This window comes from Panonychus citri, unplaced genomic scaffold, assembly GCF_014898815.1.
Source record: "Panonychus citri isolate SS breed McGregor unplaced genomic scaffold, ASM1489881v1 Contig00137, whole genome shotgun sequence".
Lineage (NCBI taxonomy): Eukaryota > Metazoa > Arthropoda > Arachnida > Trombidiformes > Tetranychidae > Panonychus > Panonychus citri.
Window position 1 is genome coordinate 48,862 of NW_026515542.1, and position 19,343 is coordinate 68,204.

Below are 19,343 nucleotides of genomic sequence, written 5' to 3' on the forward strand. Positions count from 1 at the left end.
GACTCATAGTCACACTTTTATGGGCTTGGTGGCCAAAAAGCGTTCTCATCGTTTCCGTCGATATTATTTCCAACGTAAACCATTAACGATTTTGAGAGTTAATGGAATTTCTATTTGTCATCATATTAACGAATCACATAGTTTTCTCCAATAATCATTTTCATTTTCCTTCGAAATTAACTTAAAGCTTAAACTTCGCGCCGAAGCTCAGTTACTATGACGACCGATTCGCAACCGAATTTTCAAATTTTGAAATAGTCAGTTGGTTTATAACTTTCGCTTTGTCAAACTACTTTTGCTTGTGATTAAATATTTCAATCAATTTATTTAGTAAATTTAATTGTTACCATTCTAATTTTTGTGATTTTTGTCAAAAATTTGTTTTCCACTTTGTCGATATCAATATGTCACAAGAAATACCATCGATCCTTTCATGTTCTTTGTATCAACAAGTGAAGAAAAAGAAAAGAATTTCTTTTTCACAAAATATGGTTTTTCAAGAACTTTATGAAGATGGAACTACAAGAACGTATCATGAGAAAATCGCCGATGAGCTAACACCATCACTGGATGAGATGATGTTGACTCTGGAAGAATCTGATTCTGTCCATAACACTACGCTTTATGATTGTAATATGGTGATTTCTTTTACTTCACCATCACAATCGCCATCACAATCACCATCACAATCACCTTCACCATCGCCAGTCTCTTCACCCATCTTACCAACCAACTCGCCAACCTCATCAACTAACTCACCATCACCAGTCAACTTACCAACCAATTCACCATCACCATCAACATCACCATCACACACCACCTCACCAGTTAAGTTACCAACCAACTCGCCAACCACTTCATCAATCATTTTACCAACTTCCTCGTCAACTAACTCACCATCACCATCACCAGCCAACTCACCAGTTAACTTACCAACCACCTCGCCAACTAACTCACCATCACCGAACAAATCACCGACCAACTCACCATCAAACACAACCTTACCAACCAACTTACCATCACCATCACCAGTAAACTCACCAACCACCTCGCCAACTAACTCACCATCACCATCGCCATCACACACCACCTCATCAGTTAACTTACCAACCACCTCACCCACTACCTTACCAGCCATCTCACCATCACCAGTCAATTTACCAGCTACCTCACCGAACAAATCACCAACCAACTCACCCTCACCATCAACATCAACATCGCCATCAATCACCACCTCACCAGTTAAGTTACCAACCAACTCGCCAACCACTTCATCAATCATTTTACCAACTTCCTCGTCAACTAACTCACCATCACCATCACCAGCCAACTCACCAATAAACTTGCCAACCACCTCACCATCACACACAACCTTACCAGCCAACTTACCCTCACCATCACCAGTAAACTTGACAACCTCCTCATCAACTAACTCACCATCGCCATCACCATCACCATTACCCATCACCTCGCCAACCAACTCGCCATCACACACCACCTTACCAACTAATTCATCATCAATCAATTTACCAGCTCATTCTGCGAACACTTCGCTGATCTCTCTCAGTGATTCTGGATCAACAGAACAAAGCTCTTGTGCTTCAATTGAATTTTCTCGTAAAGATTATTCCACTTTCGAGAGCAGATATGACGACTCAATCCTTTTTTATGTTGATAAAAAATCAACTCTCGAATTGAGCTCAGAAGAAGAAGTTTCTCAACAAATCGAACACAACTCAACCTTCGTTGGCTCTTTATTTGTTGATGATGTTTCGATGGTTGAAGATGAATCAACGAGTGGTGATGATGTTTTCAACTTTATTGATAACTCAATCTTCACGAAAGTACCTGAAGCTAATATAGATCTTTCATTAATCGATCCAAGATTCCACAAGTTTGTCGTTATATTAGATCACGATGGTGCCGTTTTGAAATTTATGAACGGAAATTTTCTCATTCATTTAAAATATTCGGTATCCAATATTGACACTGCCGAAGTTAAATTGGAAGACATCACAATTGAATCTTGTATTGATAAGAAAATCAACTCTCAAGGATTAGCCCAATTAAGTGAATATAGTGTTCATCATTTAACTAAATCAGATGATAAATTGATTCGTTTAATCAAGAAGACAGTGGCCATTAAATTCGACCAGTTCAAGAAACAAAAAGGAACAACAACAGCCTTATTGTCAACGATCATTAATGATCTTCAAAAGATTTTCCATCAAATTGCAGCTCTTTTTGTTGATCTGCTTAATGTTTGTCGTTTTCATGAATGGAAAATCATAAACGCCAATATTGCTAATTTTGAGTAAGTATTCAAAATTGATTTTCGATTCGATTGTTTTTTCCAATTCAGTTTTAACAATATAAATCTTATTTTCACAGGATCTCTTTTGAAATCAAAGGTCTGAGATACTCTCTTTGGCTTATTTTGTGCTTCGATCTCCTAAATTATCCAAATGACACGATTAAAGTTAAATTCGGTATTCACAAAGCTGATCTCAAACTTTACCCGTAAGTAAATTTATTTTGATTTATATACTTTGATTGTAATAAATATTAATATTGTTCTAATTTTTCAGGTATCATCTTTTTCATAAAAAGATTAGATCAGTTCCCTCTGGATCCTATAAATACATTGGTCAAATAGTTGAAACGGCCAAAAAGTTCATCTTCGATTGGCGAAGTGGTCATAAGTCAAAGGCTATTAGACTCTCTATCAGACATTAGCATGTCCAATCCACAACCGATATTGGTATCACCATTATTATACTCTCATAAATCTTACCATCAATGTTATTCCAAATAATAAATGTATTCACCAACCAAACCATAAATAAATCCAACAATTAAGTGAATCACCATAACAATTGCTATCAATCCACCACCAGCAGAAGTGATGATTGTTGTTATTTGTTGATCTATTGATAGATCAGCAAACGTTTTTTAACGTAACAATTACCAGAGTTAGTTAATGATAAATTGACTGACGATTCGCAAATATGATAACAATCACCAAGAGTCGTTATTGGTTCATCGATTGGAAAAACCTTCTCATGATTAGTTTTCAATTTGTATTCGGAAAACAATTTACTAAAGAGTAACTTTGATTCGGTTGATTGTTCACTTTCATCCGAATAGATGACATTGGTCACTTGGAATTTGAACATTTTCGACTTATCGTCCATTGGTCCAACCATGAACGGTCTATTCTGCGCTCGGTTAATCAACACATCGTGTAAAGATTTCAATGGAAATTCATTAACTAAATCACGTAAATCACCAACTGGGTGACTGTAAATTTCACACGAAATTAAATCATTTCCAGTAGATTTCAATGATTTAACATCATCAACCGGCGATTTTTCGAGGAACGAAACAATTAGAGTGAATTAGAAAATCAGAAGAAACGAAAACTTTCAAATAAATAGATTCTGAATTCGATCACCGATATAAATTCAGAAAATTAAGTTCTTATCGATTTTTGTTTGATTATTTTTCCCGCTTTTGGATTTGTGGTTTTCACTAATTAAACTCAATAAGTGATTATAAAGTGATCGGTTTAATCGAGGAAAAGGTAAATGTACAATTGTAAAGGTGAAAACTTTTATTTAGAATCAGAAAATTGGATTGAATTTATTTTCTCTTTTAAATTTATTCCATTTTCAGGTAATCATCTATTTCAACAATTAACTGTTTATCTCAATGTTTTCTTCTGTTCAGGTTGATTTGCTTTCGATGCGGAAAAAACTGTCCATAGATTACCAATGATCGAATCGAATCGAATCAACTTGTTGGTGTTTCCCTGATTCTTTGTTTTGGTTTTTTCTTCTCTTTTTCGCTTTCTAATTATCTTTCACTCGAAGTGAGAATGCAGCGCAGCCCAAATTACGACGATCTTGGTCATAAATACTCACGAAAAGGTCAATATTTGCGGGCGGTCGATCGGAAAGCCTTAAACTTGGGTGAATACAACGAATGTCATTCGCTCGAATCTTACATTTGCTCGAATTACAATTTGGTGGTTGAAGTGTATAAGTCGACAAAGATTTGGTTGTACCATATTCGTAGCTTCGAGCATCTATTTGAACCTGGAAGTGACTTACAGTCTCATCTGTAGATTGGAATGAAAATTTCACAATTAAAGATCTAAGGAATCAGCGAAAATTAATCAATAATTACCTAATATGATCTCCATCTCAAAATCAAGATTCTTCTGTGAACTAAAGACGCAAGGTTGTTGTCGACATCCCAAGATCACAATTGAACGGAAAATGGAATCACTTCTTGGATTACCTTTGATTAGAGAAAACGAGTTAATTGTTGTAATGATTAACATCTTAATTCTTACCACAATCATTATATTTAACTTGGATTCCATTGGCAGAGACAAACAATCCCAATAATGATAAAACAATCGCGATCATAATTGATTAATTATTTGTTTCTTAACTTAAAGAGAATCAATTGTTAACAATTAGTTTCTTAATCAAATTGAATACTTGTTGTTAGCGTTTTAATTGTCATAATCATGAAACAAACGATTGAACCAACACATTTAATGTTAATTAATTAATTAGCATCTGTAGTTCCTTTAAATTAATGGTAATCAACGGGTTTGAATACAGATCATTGTCCCGATTAATTAGAAATCTGTACACAATTTAATTTAATTAATTCGGCCTCGTAATCCACAAGTGGTTTCCAGTGATTAGTTAATCATCAATTTAAATCAATTCGTAAATGTGTTAACCAAACCACTGATGAAAACAAAAAGAGATCAACACAATCATGTAATTAATTAAAGTTTATTAACGAATCAGAGCTTAATCAAGAAGTCTAATTGTAAATCAAACAAGTTAATTGCAATTAAAAGTTAAAAATGATCAAACCATCAGAATCAATTTTCCTAATAATTAATGGATTCCTAATCATTGGCTTGGTAACTTCATTAACCATAAGGGATTTAAGGCCTTGTCCAAACACAGGTAAATTTTAACCCGACAATTAAATCATCAACAATCAAGAAGTAATTAAATTACCTCTTTAATTGGATTTTATTTAGCTGCTCCATTGTTAAATTCAGTTGTCGCAATTAACTGTACAGAGGAACCATGTTTCTTTGGCAAAGTTAATGGTCTCTCATTTCAATTCATTCTAACACCAGGTAAGTAATTAGTTTAATTGTCTAAAATATTTCCAATTAAGAATAATATTGAAACTTTGCTCTTTAATTGTAGACAAATCGGTATCAGCGGTGAATCTGCAGTTAACTGCCGTCGATGGTTATGGAAACAACTACGACATCGATACTGTCCAACGAACTACTTGTGCCGATAACAGTAATTACTGTGAATTAGAGGCCAATGTCCCTCGATGTTTTTCCGCTGGTGTCCGTCGTCGTTATCTACCTGATGATGATCGTACCGATTACTTTACCTTTCAAGCTCGATTTACCGATTCAAGGGGCTACTGTGTGGCCTGTAGCCGCTTCCTTTTAAACACTTACATCAGATACACCAGAGAAACATATGATTACACAACGACCACACCTCGACCTTACATCAACAATCAACAAGGAAACATTTATGGGACAACATCCCGACCGATCTACACGACCGCTAAACCCTATCAGCCCCAGTCCACTTATATTGGCCTAGAAAACGCCCGACCGATTGGTTCATCTTTCACATTTGATAAAAATATCATCGATAATTAATTGGCTGATTATCAACAATCAATTTCAACAAATTGCGAAACAGTTTTCCCTCTTACTCCTTTAATTTGTCAATCAAAATTAAACCTTCTTAACTTGATAATCCTGATGATCGATTATCCTTGAATCAAATTATCATCAATTATTATTATTATTTAATCAGTTAATTGCCTCTGACCATTATGAGTACAGTTAAACTGAGAATTAAGTTTCAATTTAAGTGTCTATGATAATCGTTACAATTAATAATCTATTAATACATGTAATTCAATTTTCTAGAATAAAAGTAAAACTTGACCAATCAAATTAACGAAAAGTATATTAACCTTTTTGTTTACTTTTACAATTAACTACATAACTATTACGAATAATAGTTAATTGTATGGTTTAAATAAAAAATGAATCGATTTCAATTTGATTGAGAAATTGAATCAATCAATTTCTCAAGGGTAGAAAATTGAATCAAAAGATGAAACGAATCAAGGACTAATTGTAAATTCTATGGATAATAAACCGGCTTAAAAGTTTTTCGTACAATTTAATCAACAATTGCTCTAAGGTAAATTACTAGACTTTTATGATGATGATGATTAGAATTATAATAACAGTGTCCGAGTACAATGTTTAGGCTATTTTGAGTTCGATGAGTTTTTTGTTTCAGAGAAAACAATTGACCTTCATAGATTTCAAGTTCAAATGTACTGTGTAAGTGTAAGTATACCTGTACCTGAGTAAACAGGTAAATTAATTATCTCCCTCTATCTCTTTGGCTCCCTCCTTAGGACTGATTGATTTGTCTGTGGGAGAAAATTTTAATTGTTGGTTGTAACAATTTATGTGATTTTTAATCTGTTTACATTTTTGTTTTTAATATAAGAAATTAGATTTAATTTAATGATAATAATTTAAAAACTTGACATAATCGTAGTATTAAATGTAGAGATGCTTTTAAATTATCAATTTACCTGATTGTTTGAAGTTTGTTGTTGTTGTTGTTCAAGCTTTAAAATGTAACAGGTTAAATCTATGGTAAATTGTGTAAATTGATTTGATTGTAATAATTGATTGGTAAAATTGTAAACAAAAATAATTTGATTGTAAATTGATTCCTTTCTCTGGTATTAATTTGTTTCTTGATTTCAATTGGGTTTACCCTAAGTGTTCATGTTTTTGTTTTCTTACTTATTGTAAATATTGTAAAACTGAAATTAGATTGTAAATGTTAATCTATAATCTAAATTGTTTGAAATTACAATTTATGCAAAATGAATCTCAGCTTTACGTCGTTTCGCCCTGTGGTCAATTGAAAAGGACGAGGTTGGTGAGTCCGCTTTATATCCTGAATATCTTTCATCGTACAGATCCATAAAAGGTTGAACTACATCGAATATTTTATTTTCCCTAAGTAATTGAGTAGCAGCATCAATGTCCGGAGCCATGAATCTATCTTTATCCCATGGTCTGTGAAAATGAATCAATTGGAGAGAGGAAAAAAGTTAACTCAAAATTGATTGTATTGAAATCTCTTGGCAAATTATTATGTAAACTTACTTGACAACATCTCGAACCAATGCATAAACGGCTTCTAATGGTTTTGTTGATTTAAGTGGCCTGAGGAATTCGATCGCCTGACATGCAGCTAAAAGTTCAATGGCGATTACTCTTTCAACATTTTCTACAACGGTAAGTGCTTTTCTAGCAGCATATCCACCCATTGATACATGATCTTCAGTTCCAGCAGAGGTTGACAATGAATCAACTGAAGCCGGGTGACATAATACTTTGTTTTCTGAAACTAATTGTGATGATAAGAATCAAGATTAGATGAGATTAATTTATGTTTATCAGGAGGAAATGTAAGAGCAAAGATCCACAGATTGAGAAAAAAAAATTACGCACATAGAAAGTGATCAAAATAGTTGATTAGATTGTTCGATAGAAATAATAATCAATTTCAACGATAATTAGATATTGATGGTGATTATAATTTTCTTTTATACTTGTTAAGAGTCCTCTTTTTGTAATCAATGTAATTGAACTCACAAATTAATAGTTAATTGTTTTGTTTTTCTAATTTAGTTAATTACTGTTAAAAAAAACTACAAAAAAAAATCAAGATTTTCTTGTCCATGTAATTTCCTATCATTGTGTTTGGTTTGGCACAGTTTTCATTATGAAATTTAATTTGTGGTAATTAAATAAGATTATTTCATCATTATAATAGCAATAAAGATAAAATCATTCTATATAATCAAAATTGTTGATGGAAAAATAAGATTATCTTTAGGTCTACATTAAAAAACAGGTCTACATAATCACTTTTGCGTATTAATGTCGCAGATTGCTGATCAATCAGATTGTTCATAATATCACATGGGAAAAACCTCAAAGTAATCATAATAGTTAAGTAGTGATTTAATACAGTGTATGTATACATCACAACTTAACTAATAATATAAAATGTATAATAAAAATATGATTCAGTATTTTCTATGTCTAGAATAGTAAAATTTTGCCATTGATAAAAAATTAGCTCATTTAATTGGATTGATAACTCACACTACTGGTGTTAAAAAATATAACTTGCACATAAAATTAATCATTAACACCTCAAAAAAAAAGTGTTAATGATAAAAATCAAAGAAGATTTTGTGGAAATGATAATAATGATAATTTAGTTGCTAAGAAAAACGAACGACTTACCCAAGGCTGCAGCGGTACAATGAGCAATCATAAATCCAGAATTTAATCCACCATTTTCAACCAGAAAAGCCGGAAGACCGGATAAAGCAGGATTAACCAATCTTTCAATCCGTCTTTCTGACATTGCCGCTAATTCATGAACTCCAATTGTTAAATAATCTAATACTTTGGCAGGATATTCACCGTGAAAATTACCTCCAGAGATAATTTCAGATCTTTCTGGGAAAACAAGCGGATTATCTGTAGCCGAATTCATCTCGGTAGTGATAACATCTTTGACAAAAGTAATAGTATCATGAACAATACCATGAACTTGGGGACAACAACGAATCGTATAAGCATCTTGAACACGATCACAAAATCTATGAGACTCGGCGATTTCTGATGGATGAATATCAGAGTGTAAAAGAGATCGAAGTCGCTTGGCAACCATAATTTGACCTCGATGAGGACGAATACGATGAATGTCAGCATCAAATGCACGAGAAGTACCTTTTAGAACCTCAAGAGATAAAGCAGCAACTATGTCAGCCTGAAGAGCAATACTGGCAGACATTTCAACCGCTTCAGCACCAAGTGAAGTAATTAATTGGGTTCCATTGAGTAAAGCTAAACCCTCTTTAGCCTTTAACCTGATTGGTTTAAGATCATGTGTTTCAAGAACATGGGAAGCATTTGCCCAACCAGTTTCAGGTGACCACATTTGACCCTCACCTAACATACCCAATGCTAGATGAGCCAATGGCGCTAAATCACCAGAAGCACCGACTGTACCCTTTTCGGGTACCCATGAGAGACATGAGGCATTGAAAGCGTCAATTAATTGTCTCAATGTTTCCAAAGAGATACCAGAATGTCCTTTGGAAAGAACATTGATTCGTAAAGCAAGTAACCTTCTAACCCTATCAGGTGTAAGTGGATTACCAACACCGGCAGCATGACTACGGACCAGATTTAACTGTAACTGTTCAAGACAATCGTTTGGTATCACCTTGTTAGCAAATTTACCAAATCCAGTGTTAACACCATAGGCAACCTTATTCTCTTTCAAAATAGATTCTAAAAGATCACGACCTTTTTTTACTTTAATTTCAGCCTCAGAAGTCAAACGAACCTTCAAACGGCCATAACCAATCTCAAGTAAATCACTAGTCTCAAGACTTTCACCATCCAATAAAACGTATTTCTAGAAGAGAGAACAAACAAAAGCAATTCAATAACAGACAAAGATGGAGGGAGAACAAAAAATTGACCAAATTGAGACAAATAAAAGAATTAATTTAGAATAGAAAAATGAAAGAGTCAAAGTTGATTTTTGAAAAAAGCAAAGAAACCAAATTAAAAAAGATACAATTATTGAATTAAAATCTTTTTAATTACTCACCATTTCCGAATAAATTGTATTAAGCTGATACTTAATTACAAGAAAAAAACAAATTAATTAGAGAAAATTACAATTGAATAAGAAAAAAAAGATGCTAAAAGATTTTAATTACTTCACTTGGAGAAAAGGATTCAACTAATTGAGAGAAAAATGAAAGAACAAAATTTAAATCAAATTCTATGTAGGTGTCGCTCCGAACTCTCTTCTTTTTCGCAATCAACAGTTTGTTAATTTTTCTTTTCAAATGGAATTAAATTTAATTGCTCACAATCAATTTAACTATTTTCGAATTTTTTTTCTATTAAATCAATAGTAACGATTAAATTGTTCTCTATGGTCGATTTGGATAATTAACCACAATCGATTGTAACTATTTTCCTTTTCTCTCTTTGTTTACTCTAACCAATACTCTTAATTAATAAACAAAGTAATTAAAGATTTTGAATCCAGATTAATTTAGGCACTTGATTTAGTTAATTAGTGGACAGATTTCGATTTGTCTAATTGATTAGTTAATTTCCGTCATCTTTTTATTTCTCTCACTTGGTTTATTATTCTTGAGTTGATCAACTGATGAAACAGCAAAAAACTTTACAATCGTAAAGTTTTCCAAGTAATTAACTTAATTGCTGTTGGTCAATCGTCTCAATTAGCTCCATAAATTTAAAAGGTAAATCCTTTTGCAATATTATTTTATTGTTAATCTTTTAATCTTAAGGTGAATTTGTTTGTATAATAATTTGCAAAGTTTTCTTGTTTCACCTTAATTGTTGCAACAAAAATTTAAGGATTAAAAGATTATGAGGGATAGAGATTAAGTTAATTGTCTTCTCTCCCCAAAATCACTCTATCACTTGTTAACGATCAATAATAACCATAGAATTTAATTTACCTCATCATCACCTTTCACCTTCACCTATTTACCTTTAAATCACTTCACTGATTAATACAGACAATCAGTTAATCATCAGTGACATCAATGTCTCTCTCTCTCTTTTCATAATTCGCTCTCAATATTAGATTAATTATCTTTTCTATTAATTTGATTGGTAAAGATTTACTAATTAAAACAAAGAAAAAGAGACAGAGAAAATGAAAGAGAAAGATAAATGAGAGAGAATGGGAGAGATAGAGAGAGTCATTGATTAAGGTTAATTTACCTGATTCTCAATCAATGGTTGACTTTAAATCATTTTCTTTCAACAGTAAATCCCTTAAAACAATTCAAAATGATTCTAATTATCGTTCAGCTGATTTATCATCAAGAAATGTTTTCTGGGAAGATTATGAGAAGGTTAGAGTTGTCGGAAAAGGTAAGTTAATTGTTGAATTAACTGTTTATCAATAATCAATCAATTTCCAATAAAAAAAAAATCTCTCATATTTTGTTGTTTTATGTTGTTAATGGAGACAAATTGACTTGATGATTAACTAATCTATCTCTCTGATCCTTTTGTGTACTTTAGGAGCTTTTGGAACGGCAATATTATACCGAAGGCGATCTGATGGTGATTTAGTTGTAATTAAGGAGGTCGATGTGACCTACATGAATGCATCGGAACGATTATTGGCCATTAACGAAGTTAAAGTTCTGTCCATTCTTGACCATCCAAATATCGTCTCGTTTTATAATAATTATGAATGGGAAGGTAAATTGTTAATCGAAATGGAGTATTGTGAAGGCGGAAATTTGGCAGAATTTTTATCCTCATTGTCAAAACCATTGAAGGAATTTGAAATACTCACAATTTTCAATCAAATTGTCATGGGAATCACTTATATCCATGATCGGAATATCCTTCATCGTGATCTGAAAACGGCCAATATATTCATGACCATTGATAAGATATTTAAGATCGGCGATTTTGGTATTTCTAAAATTCTTGGAACTCATAGAGCGGGAGCATCGACCGTTGTAGGAACACCTCACTACATTAGTCCAGAAATGGTAAGATGATTAGATTTAAATACGAATGATTTACTAATCATTAATTGAACTTTGCTCGTTTCAAGATTGAAGGTAAATCGTACGATAAGAAGACCGATATTTGGGCTTTAGGTTGTATTCTCTATGAGATGGCCTGTCTTCAGAAAACTTTCGAAGGAACCAATTTATCAGCTTTAGTTAATAAGATAATTAAGGTAATTAGAATTAGAATCAAAGTAAATTGTATTATGCTAATTGTTTCTTTCAAAAGGGTAAATATGATCCAGTTAAACGTTCATATTCAGCTCGATTTCAGAAGTTAATTGGTGAAATGTTACAACACAATCCAACACTTCGTCCTCATGCTCATGAGATTCAGAATGAAGTTTCTGAACTTTTGATCAAATCGCGTCTCAATCGATATGAAAATGAACTTTATTCAAACGAAATCTCAACCGGTGCCATGTTAGCTGCCGACCAACTGTACAGGTTTGTTGATAATCAATTAATAGTCCATTGAAACGTCCTAATTTCTTAGTAATTTCTGATCAATTTTAATTATTCCATGTAATTAACTAGATCAATGAAACTATGGAGATCGCTAGTATTTGAGGTCAACCTCCGAGAACCAAACCTATCGTTGACTAAAATTGATTTACCTTTTAATGAGAGGATTAAACAAGTGAGTGATTCAATTACGAATTTGATTGGGCATTAATTATAAGTTTTCGGACAGTTTGCTCGAAGCTCTACTCATTTCTTAGCCTTGACCGACAATTTGTCTGTTTATGCTTGGGGTCAATCGGGAAAAGGTCAACTTGGTTTGGGTCAACCAAAGACGATAAGTCCAATGGGATCAGGTTTAGTTGATTGGGTTTCCAAACCAACTCTGGTTGATGAACTTTCTGGTAAATTTGTAACCAAACTGGTCGCTGGTGAAGGTTTCAGTATCTTTATCTGTAAAAATGGCCTCGTACTATCATGTGGATCAGCTGAATCTTGCTGCCTTGGATATGAAACTGAGGATAATTGTTATATACCGAAAATAATCAATGAACTAATGGGCTATAATGTTTGCGACATTGCCTCAGGTCCACGGCATGTAATGATTGTTACCGATGAAGGACAAGCAATGGCCTGGGGTCGAAACATAGATGGACAACTTGGAATCGCCGAGGAACCAGTTAATATTAAAGTACCAACAGCAGTTAATTTCCCTCCAAATATAATAATTAAACGAGTATTCACTGGTTCGGATGCAACAATGTTCATCGATGATCGTGAAATCATTTGGGCCTGCGGTTCAAATGAACACAACAAGATTGGAATACAAGAGAAATCGTTGATCAAGAAAATGAACTTTACCCGAATTTATGTTCCAAAAATTGTTCGAAGTATAAAAGATAAAGTTAACTCGATTAGTTTAAGTAATCGAAACACTTTAGTTCTCCTTCAAAATGGTTCTCTATTAGTATTAGGACTTAATGAGACTGGACGAATAGCCAAAGGTTCAAACATGATCGCTGAAAAGATTTCGTTACTACCAAAGATGTCACAAAATTCAATAACGGTGAGTGTTAATGTCGATCAACAATCAGATTTGCTAATTTTTCTCAACAATTTATATATCAACAGAAAATTCAAACTGGGAGTGATTTCCTATTAGCTCAAACCTTTGAAAATCAAGTTTATTTCTGGGGAATCAGGGAGGTTGAAGAAGAGGCGAAAACGTTGATTAACGTTAATCACGATGAATCAGAGATATTGGAAGTTATCAAAATAGGTAAGAAATTAGTTGAACATTTGATTATCGTATAGTTATCATGTTGATCTATTTAAAGGTGAAACGAATGAGCCTTTGATGAATATCGTTGAGAAAATTGGACCAGATTATCCGATTCTCTTGGTTCGTGATCCTAAAGTTGTAATTGAACAAAGTAAACATTTATCGATAATTTCATCCTCTCGAAATTCAATCAGACGGGATTATATTCTTAAGCCTCAGCCCATTTTGGCTCTTTATGCTTCTCATGTTTATCTGAGATTCGGTGAAACTGTTTCATTATCATCGATTCATTGTTTTCATGATGACCGAGTTTATATTATAATTGACACAACGATTCCATCGCCTGCAAATAGTAAAGTAAATGAGGTTAAACGACAAAGATCTCGAGCCATTAATACTTCAGTATTACCCGTTCTTAAAGAGGAAATGTCAATGACTATGATCAATACTCGAGACATTTCATCAATAAATGAGGTGAGAAAATGATTGATTGATGTAATCGATTAGACCAGTTTAAGATTTTAATGTTTTTCTTTACTCATTTTAGATTCCTGATTGGATTAAATTGGAAGCTGAAAGATGGGAAACTGAATTAGATGATCGAAAAGTAGAATTGTGTCAAACTTATCCTTTATCGAATCGTGGACTTGAGCTTCGTAATTATTTTCAACTTTTTCATGAGCAAATGGAAATTCTTAACAATCAGCTGATGGAAAGTCAACAAAGAAATAATGTTTATCAGAATCAAATTAGTGAATTAGTTACCCAAGTAGCTCAATTGCGAAGAGAGCAAAGGAAAGTTACTGGTCATTTCTGTATAATTATCTAATTGACCAACTCAATCAACTAACTCTCAACATGTAAATAAAATCGTTAAAGACAATCGATCCCAACGAATGTTGAACAATAACTTTTCTTTGCCTTCATAAATTCATTGGAAAAGAAAGATGAATATTAACAATTAATGACGATCACTTAACACAATCGGAAGAATAAAAAATTAATTAAGAAAAAAGATGTTCAATTGTTGAAAGATCTCAATTATTACTTCAACTGTATAAAAGTAGTCAACTAATTGTGAATTCCAATTCTCTCTGTAGATGTCGCTCCGAATTTCTCTTCGTAACTTACGAATCGTAAGCAACAGTTATTGAATTCAAGAGAATTGATTGTAGAAAATTTTTGTTATTCTCATAATGAGAATCTCATTTGTTCAGCTGATTTAGAGATTTTCCTCTTAATTTGAATGGTCATGTTTTTGGAGAAAAGAGAATAAATTTTGTTCTTTTCTCTTATCCAATCAACTGTGCCCTGGTTACTCATAGACGATGATCAACATTCTCAAGGTTAAACTCTCATTTACTTTTTCTCTCTCACTTTTCTTGTTGATGTAATAATTTTGTTACTTGACGAAAAGAAAGTGAGTGAGTGAGAGAGAAAGAGAGAGAAAGGGAGGGAGAAAAAAGATGAGAAGATGAAATGATTTTATGAGAGAGAAAGTCAACTTTCTTCTCTCCCCATTAGCAACATTTTTCTCTGTCTGTGTTTGTGTCTTTTTTCTTGTTCATTTCTTTTTTTTTCCTTCAATCGTTTCATCAATTGTGTGTTTTGCTTTTGGTTAAATTATCGTGCTAACAATTAACCATCACATGAGAATAAAAGTTTGTTCTTTTACAAAGGTGAGAGATTATTTACTCTTTGTGTCTACCTGTTTTCCTTTCTCAATCTATCTGATGATTAGTCGATGATCACCGACATCAAGTTAATCTCACTTTACGATATTGTTATCATTTAATCGTTTCTCTATTTGTTTCACGTCCAGGAAACTATTTAATTCAACAACGTTCTTTTCCACATATTCTCAGAATTTTCTTTTCCATCAGCAACAATTACAATCTAATTCTATCAAAAGATTTTTTGGAACGAACCCTTTATTAAGAATGGCTACTCAAGTTGAAGTTAAATTCACTCAGGTAAGTTCATATTACAGTCTAATAAGATTATTTGATTCATCAACATATTTTTTCATTTATTTCTAGATTTTCATCAACAATGAATTTGTTGATTCTGTTAATGGTAAAAAATTTCCAACAATTAATCCATCAACTGGTGAACAAATTTGTTTAGTTGCCGAGGGAGATTCAGCAGATATTAACAAGGCTGTTGCAGCTGCAAAAGAAGCGTTTAAACTTGGATCAGAATGGCGAACTATGGATGCCTCAGCTCGTGGTAAATTACTTAATAAACTTGCAGATCTTATTGAACGTGATGCTGATTACCTTGCGAAACTGGAAACTTTAGACAATGGAAAACCTTATAAATTGTCTTTGGGTGATGTTAACGGTGCTGCAGCTCATCTTCGTTACCATGCTGGTTGGGCTGATAAAGTACAAGGTAAAACTGTTCCTATGGATGGTGATCATTTTTCTTTCACTCGAGTTGAACCTTTCGGTGTTTGTGGTCAAATTATCCCATGGAACTTTCCTCTCGAGATGTTCGGTAAGTTGAATTACCTTCACTAGTTTTGAATGTAAATTTGCTTAGAAATTTCCTTGTTTATTTGCATAAAGTTGAAAACATTTATTTATAAACAAATGTAATTAAATCAAGGTAATTCGACTATTTCTCATATGTGAATTTTTTGATTATATTTGATAGTCTGGAAAATTGCTCCAGCCTTGTGTTGTGGTAACACTGTGGTTCTTAAACCAGCCGAGCAAACACCCTTGACAGCTCTTTATGCTTGTTCGTTGATTAAAGAGGCAGGATTCCCCGCCGGTGTTGTTAATGTTGTTCCTGGTTATGGTCCAACTGCCGGTGCTCCTTTGGTTACTCATCCTGATGTTGCTAAAATTGCATTTACTGGTATGATGATCAATTAATCTCTTTGTTTTATCTTAATCATTTTCTAGTTGTTGATATTTTTAGTCGTGTACGTTTTTATTTTATTTTTGTTTTTTTTTTCATTGGAAACTTTTAGGTTCAACTGAAGTTGGTAAGATTATCTTACAATCAGCTGGAAAAGATTCAATTAAAAAGGTATCACTTGAACTTGGTGGTAAAAGTCCATTGGTAGTTATGAATGATGCTGACATCGATCTTGCTGTTAATATCGCTCATGAAGCTTGTATGTTTAATCAAGGTCAATGTTGTTGTGCTGCAACTCGAACTTTCGTCCAAGAAAGTATTTACGACGAGTTTGTACAAAAGAGTCGTGAACTTGCTTTAAAACGAACTGTTGGTGATCCATTTAATGATTCAACTGCACAAGGTCCACAAATTGATGACGATCAATTCAAGAAGATTTTAAGTCTAATTGAAGATGGAGAAAAGGAAGGAGCTAAACTCGAGTGCGGAGGTAAAGCCGTTGGAAACAAAGGTAAGAATTATTAATTATTGTTATTTTATTAATATAAACTCAAAAATTTATTGTAACTGTAAATTGTTATTTGTCCTTTTAGGTTACTTTATCCAACCAACTGTTTTCTCTAATGTCAAGGATAACATGAAGATCGCTGTTGAAGAAATTTTCGGTCCTGTTCAACAGATTCTTAAATTTAAGACTTTAGATGAGGTTATCGAACGATCAAATGATACAACTTATGGATTAGCCGCTGGTATCATAACCAAAGACATGGACACCGCCTTAATGTACACTCAAGGAGTTCGAGCGGGAACAGTTTGGGTTAACACTTTCCTCAGTTTAGGACCACAAATGCCATTTGGTGGTTACAAAATGTCTGGTGTTGGCAGAGAAGGAGGAGAAGACGGAATCAAAGAATACTATCAAGTCAAATCTGTAAGATAATCAGAAAAGAACAATCAAACTCATATTTCCTCATGAACAATCTAATGTCAATTAATTTTTCTAAACTTTCTCTCAGGTTGTTGTCAAGATCCCAAAGAAAAATGCCTAAAAAAGCATATCGGGTTGATGCTTTAAAAGATTTCCATTAATTTTAACATTACCAAGGATATTAACTTGTTACTAGAGCTTCAAAGATTAAATCTTTAACATTTTAATGATGTACTTTGCAAATAATATTAAAAATAATTAACTAATCAAATTAATATAAAATTCCATCGCCTGCAAATAGTAAAGTAAATGAGGTTAAACGACAACGATCTCGAGCAATTAATACTTCAGTATTACCCGTTCTTAAAGAGGAAATGTCAATGACTATGGTCAATACTCGAGACATTTCATCAATAAATGAGGTGAGAAAATGATTGATTGATGTAATTGATTAGACCAGTTTAAGATTTTAATGTTTTTCTTTACTCATTTTAGATTCCTGATTGGATTAAATTGGAAGCTGAAAGATGGGAAACTGAATTAGATGATCGAAAAGTGGAATTGTGTCAAACTTATCCTTTATCGAATCGTGGACTTGAGCTTCGTAATTATTTTCAACTTTTTCATGAGCAAATGGAAATTCTTAACAATCAGCTGATGGAAAGTCAACAAAGAAATAATGTTTATCAGAATCAAATTAGTGAATTAGTTACCCAAGTAGCTCAATTGCGAAGAGAGCAAAGGAAAGTTACTGGTCATTTCTGTATAATTATCTAATTGACCAATTTAATCAACTAACTCTCAACATGTAAATAAAATAATATATCGAAATTTTCTTTCCAAATCCAATCAAATCTTCCTAATTTCAAATTTTCATCTAAATCAATTTAATAGTTAATTTCTCTCCAATTGATCTCAGTTCAACAGTGGGTAAGTTGTATATCTCTAATGCACAAAGTAATTAAAGATTTTGAAGCGAGATTAATTTAAGCACTTGACTCGCACTTGTCAGATAATTAGAATTAACAAATTTCTATCTGTCTAATTGATTAGTTTCCGTTTTGATTGTAGAGAAGAAAATTGTTAATCTTTGATATTTATCGAATCTCATTTGCAATTCTCGTCTCTTGTTTACTTTTTGTTCCTTGACAGGTAAGAGATGAGAAAATGATACTTGAGACAAATCCTTGAGAGGTTGGTGTTAATTTCAGTGCTAGTTATTAATCAACGATCAAATTTCCATGATTGAATAATCATTTAAATGATGAGAAAATTTGTTATTCAATCATCAACTACATGTAATTCCAATTGAAATGTAATCTTTTCTAAACTGTGTAAATTACAATATTTTACTTTAAGTTTCCATTTAGATTCTTGAATTTAACTAAATTCAATCTTCTTAGTTACTCAACACAATAATTATTCACTGATTGTTCATCGAACCAAATAAATCTTGAAATGTGAATATTTGTCAAATCGTCATAACATTGGTAAACACTTCAAAGTGCAATCAGATATCCATTTATCACCAACAATTGTAACTATTTAACTCAATTGAATATGAAATTTTCTCAGCAACAATGTACCCATTTCAATTGAGTGCAACGAGTTAAGATGATCTCATTAAATGAAGATTAAGATAATACCAAAGGTAAAGATGATTTACCATTAAATTTGATGAGTTAATATTTTCCTCTTGAACCAAAACAACCGGTACATTATTAGGTAACTGGAACACTTCAATATTCAAATCGTTGTCAACCTTTGTCATGTTTGTCCATATTAATGATTATCGATTATCCAACGACAATCAAAATCCAACACAATGATTAAAATTCTCACAATTAGTGTTCCTTCAAAAAGTCTCACAAATTTAAAAGGTAAAAGAACAGATAATTTTTAGTTTCTTTCCTCTTTTCTTAAAATGGTCGCCATGTTTTTCAGAGAAAAGAGAATAAATTTTGTTCTTTTCTCTTATCCAATCAACTGTGCCCTGGTTACTCATAGACGTTGATCAACATTCTC

General features: G+C 32.7%; 6 protein-coding genes across 8 annotated transcripts; 4 read left to right on the forward strand and 2 right to left on the reverse strand.

Moving 5' to 3' along the window:
* Positions 1-170: 170 nt before the first annotated feature.
* Positions 171-2,864, forward strand: LOC128392889 (uncharacterized). 2 transcript variants are annotated; one of them, XM_053352976.1, is made up of 4 exons: positions 171-1,234; positions 1,355-2,314; positions 2,392-2,520; positions 2,589-2,864. In XM_053352976.1, the coding sequence occupies exons 1-4, from the start codon at positions 405-407 to the stop codon at positions 2,734-2,736; spliced, it is 2,067 nt and encodes a 688-aa protein (XP_053208951.1). In that variant the 5' UTR covers positions 171-404; the 3' UTR covers positions 2,737-2,864. The 2 variants fall into 2 exon arrangements, with proteins under 2 accessions (XP_053208951.1, XP_053208950.1); XM_053352975.1 differs by having other exon boundaries at positions 172-2,314.
* A 731-nt stretch (positions 2,865-3,595) lies between these two features.
* LOC128392903 (uncharacterized) lies at positions 3,596-4,578 on the reverse strand. The gene is made up of 3 exons (XM_053352995.1): positions 4,358-4,578; positions 4,189-4,302; positions 3,596-4,120 (listed from the first exon to the last, which is right to left on the reverse strand). The coding sequence occupies exons 1-3, from the start codon at positions 4,431-4,433 to the stop codon at positions 3,852-3,854; spliced, it is 459 nt and encodes a 152-aa protein (XP_053208970.1). The 5' UTR covers positions 4,434-4,578; the 3' UTR covers positions 3,596-3,851.
* A 172-nt stretch (positions 4,579-4,750) lies between these two features.
* On the forward strand, positions 4,751-6,050 carry LOC128392900 (uncharacterized). The gene is made up of 3 exons (XM_053352992.1): positions 4,751-4,994; positions 5,072-5,173; positions 5,247-6,050. Exons 1-3 carry the CDS (start codon positions 4,889-4,891, stop codon positions 5,723-5,725), a joined length of 687 nt encoding a protein of 228 aa, XP_053208967.1. The 5' UTR covers positions 4,751-4,888; the 3' UTR covers positions 5,726-6,050.
* An 831-nt stretch (positions 6,051-6,881) lies between these two features.
* Positions 6,882-9,970, reverse strand: LOC128392891 (histidine ammonia-lyase-like). Its single transcript, XM_053352978.1, has 4 exons — positions 9,810-9,970; positions 8,426-9,611; positions 7,274-7,517; positions 6,882-7,183 (listed from the first exon to the last, which is right to left on the reverse strand). The coding sequence occupies exons 1-4, from the start codon at positions 9,810-9,812 to the stop codon at positions 6,979-6,981; spliced, it is 1,638 nt and encodes a 545-aa protein (XP_053208953.1). The 5' UTR covers positions 9,813-9,970; the 3' UTR covers positions 6,882-6,978.
* An 814-nt stretch (positions 9,971-10,784) lies between these two features.
* Positions 10,785-14,409, forward strand: LOC128392886 (serine/threonine-protein kinase Nek8-like). The gene is made up of 9 exons (XM_053352971.1): positions 10,785-11,122; positions 11,276-11,757; positions 11,823-11,951; positions 12,008-12,225; positions 12,316-12,418; positions 12,473-13,306; positions 13,372-13,519; positions 13,578-13,996; positions 14,070-14,409. The coding sequence occupies exons 1-9, from the start codon at positions 10,984-10,986 to the stop codon at positions 14,349-14,351; spliced, it is 2,754 nt and encodes a 917-aa protein (XP_053208946.1). The 5' UTR covers positions 10,785-10,983; the 3' UTR covers positions 14,352-14,409.
* Positions 14,410-15,002: 593 nt separating this feature from the next.
* On the forward strand, positions 15,003-18,162 carry LOC128392892 (aldehyde dehydrogenase 1A1-like). Of its 2 annotated transcripts, none has more exons than XM_053352979.1 (8): positions 15,003-15,201; positions 15,388-15,495; positions 15,562-16,021; positions 16,181-16,387; positions 16,503-16,901; positions 16,984-17,321; positions 17,407-17,740; positions 17,814-18,162. In XM_053352979.1, the coding sequence occupies exons 1-7, from the start codon at positions 15,172-15,174 to the stop codon at positions 17,437-17,439; spliced, it is 1,575 nt and encodes a 524-aa protein (XP_053208954.1). In that variant the 5' UTR covers positions 15,003-15,171; the 3' UTR covers positions 17,440-17,740; positions 17,814-18,162. The 2 variants fall into 2 exon arrangements, with proteins under 2 accessions (XP_053208954.1, XP_053208957.1); XM_053352982.1 differs by having other exon boundaries at positions 15,009-15,201; positions 15,345-15,495.
* Positions 18,163-19,343: the final 1,181 nt, after the last annotated feature.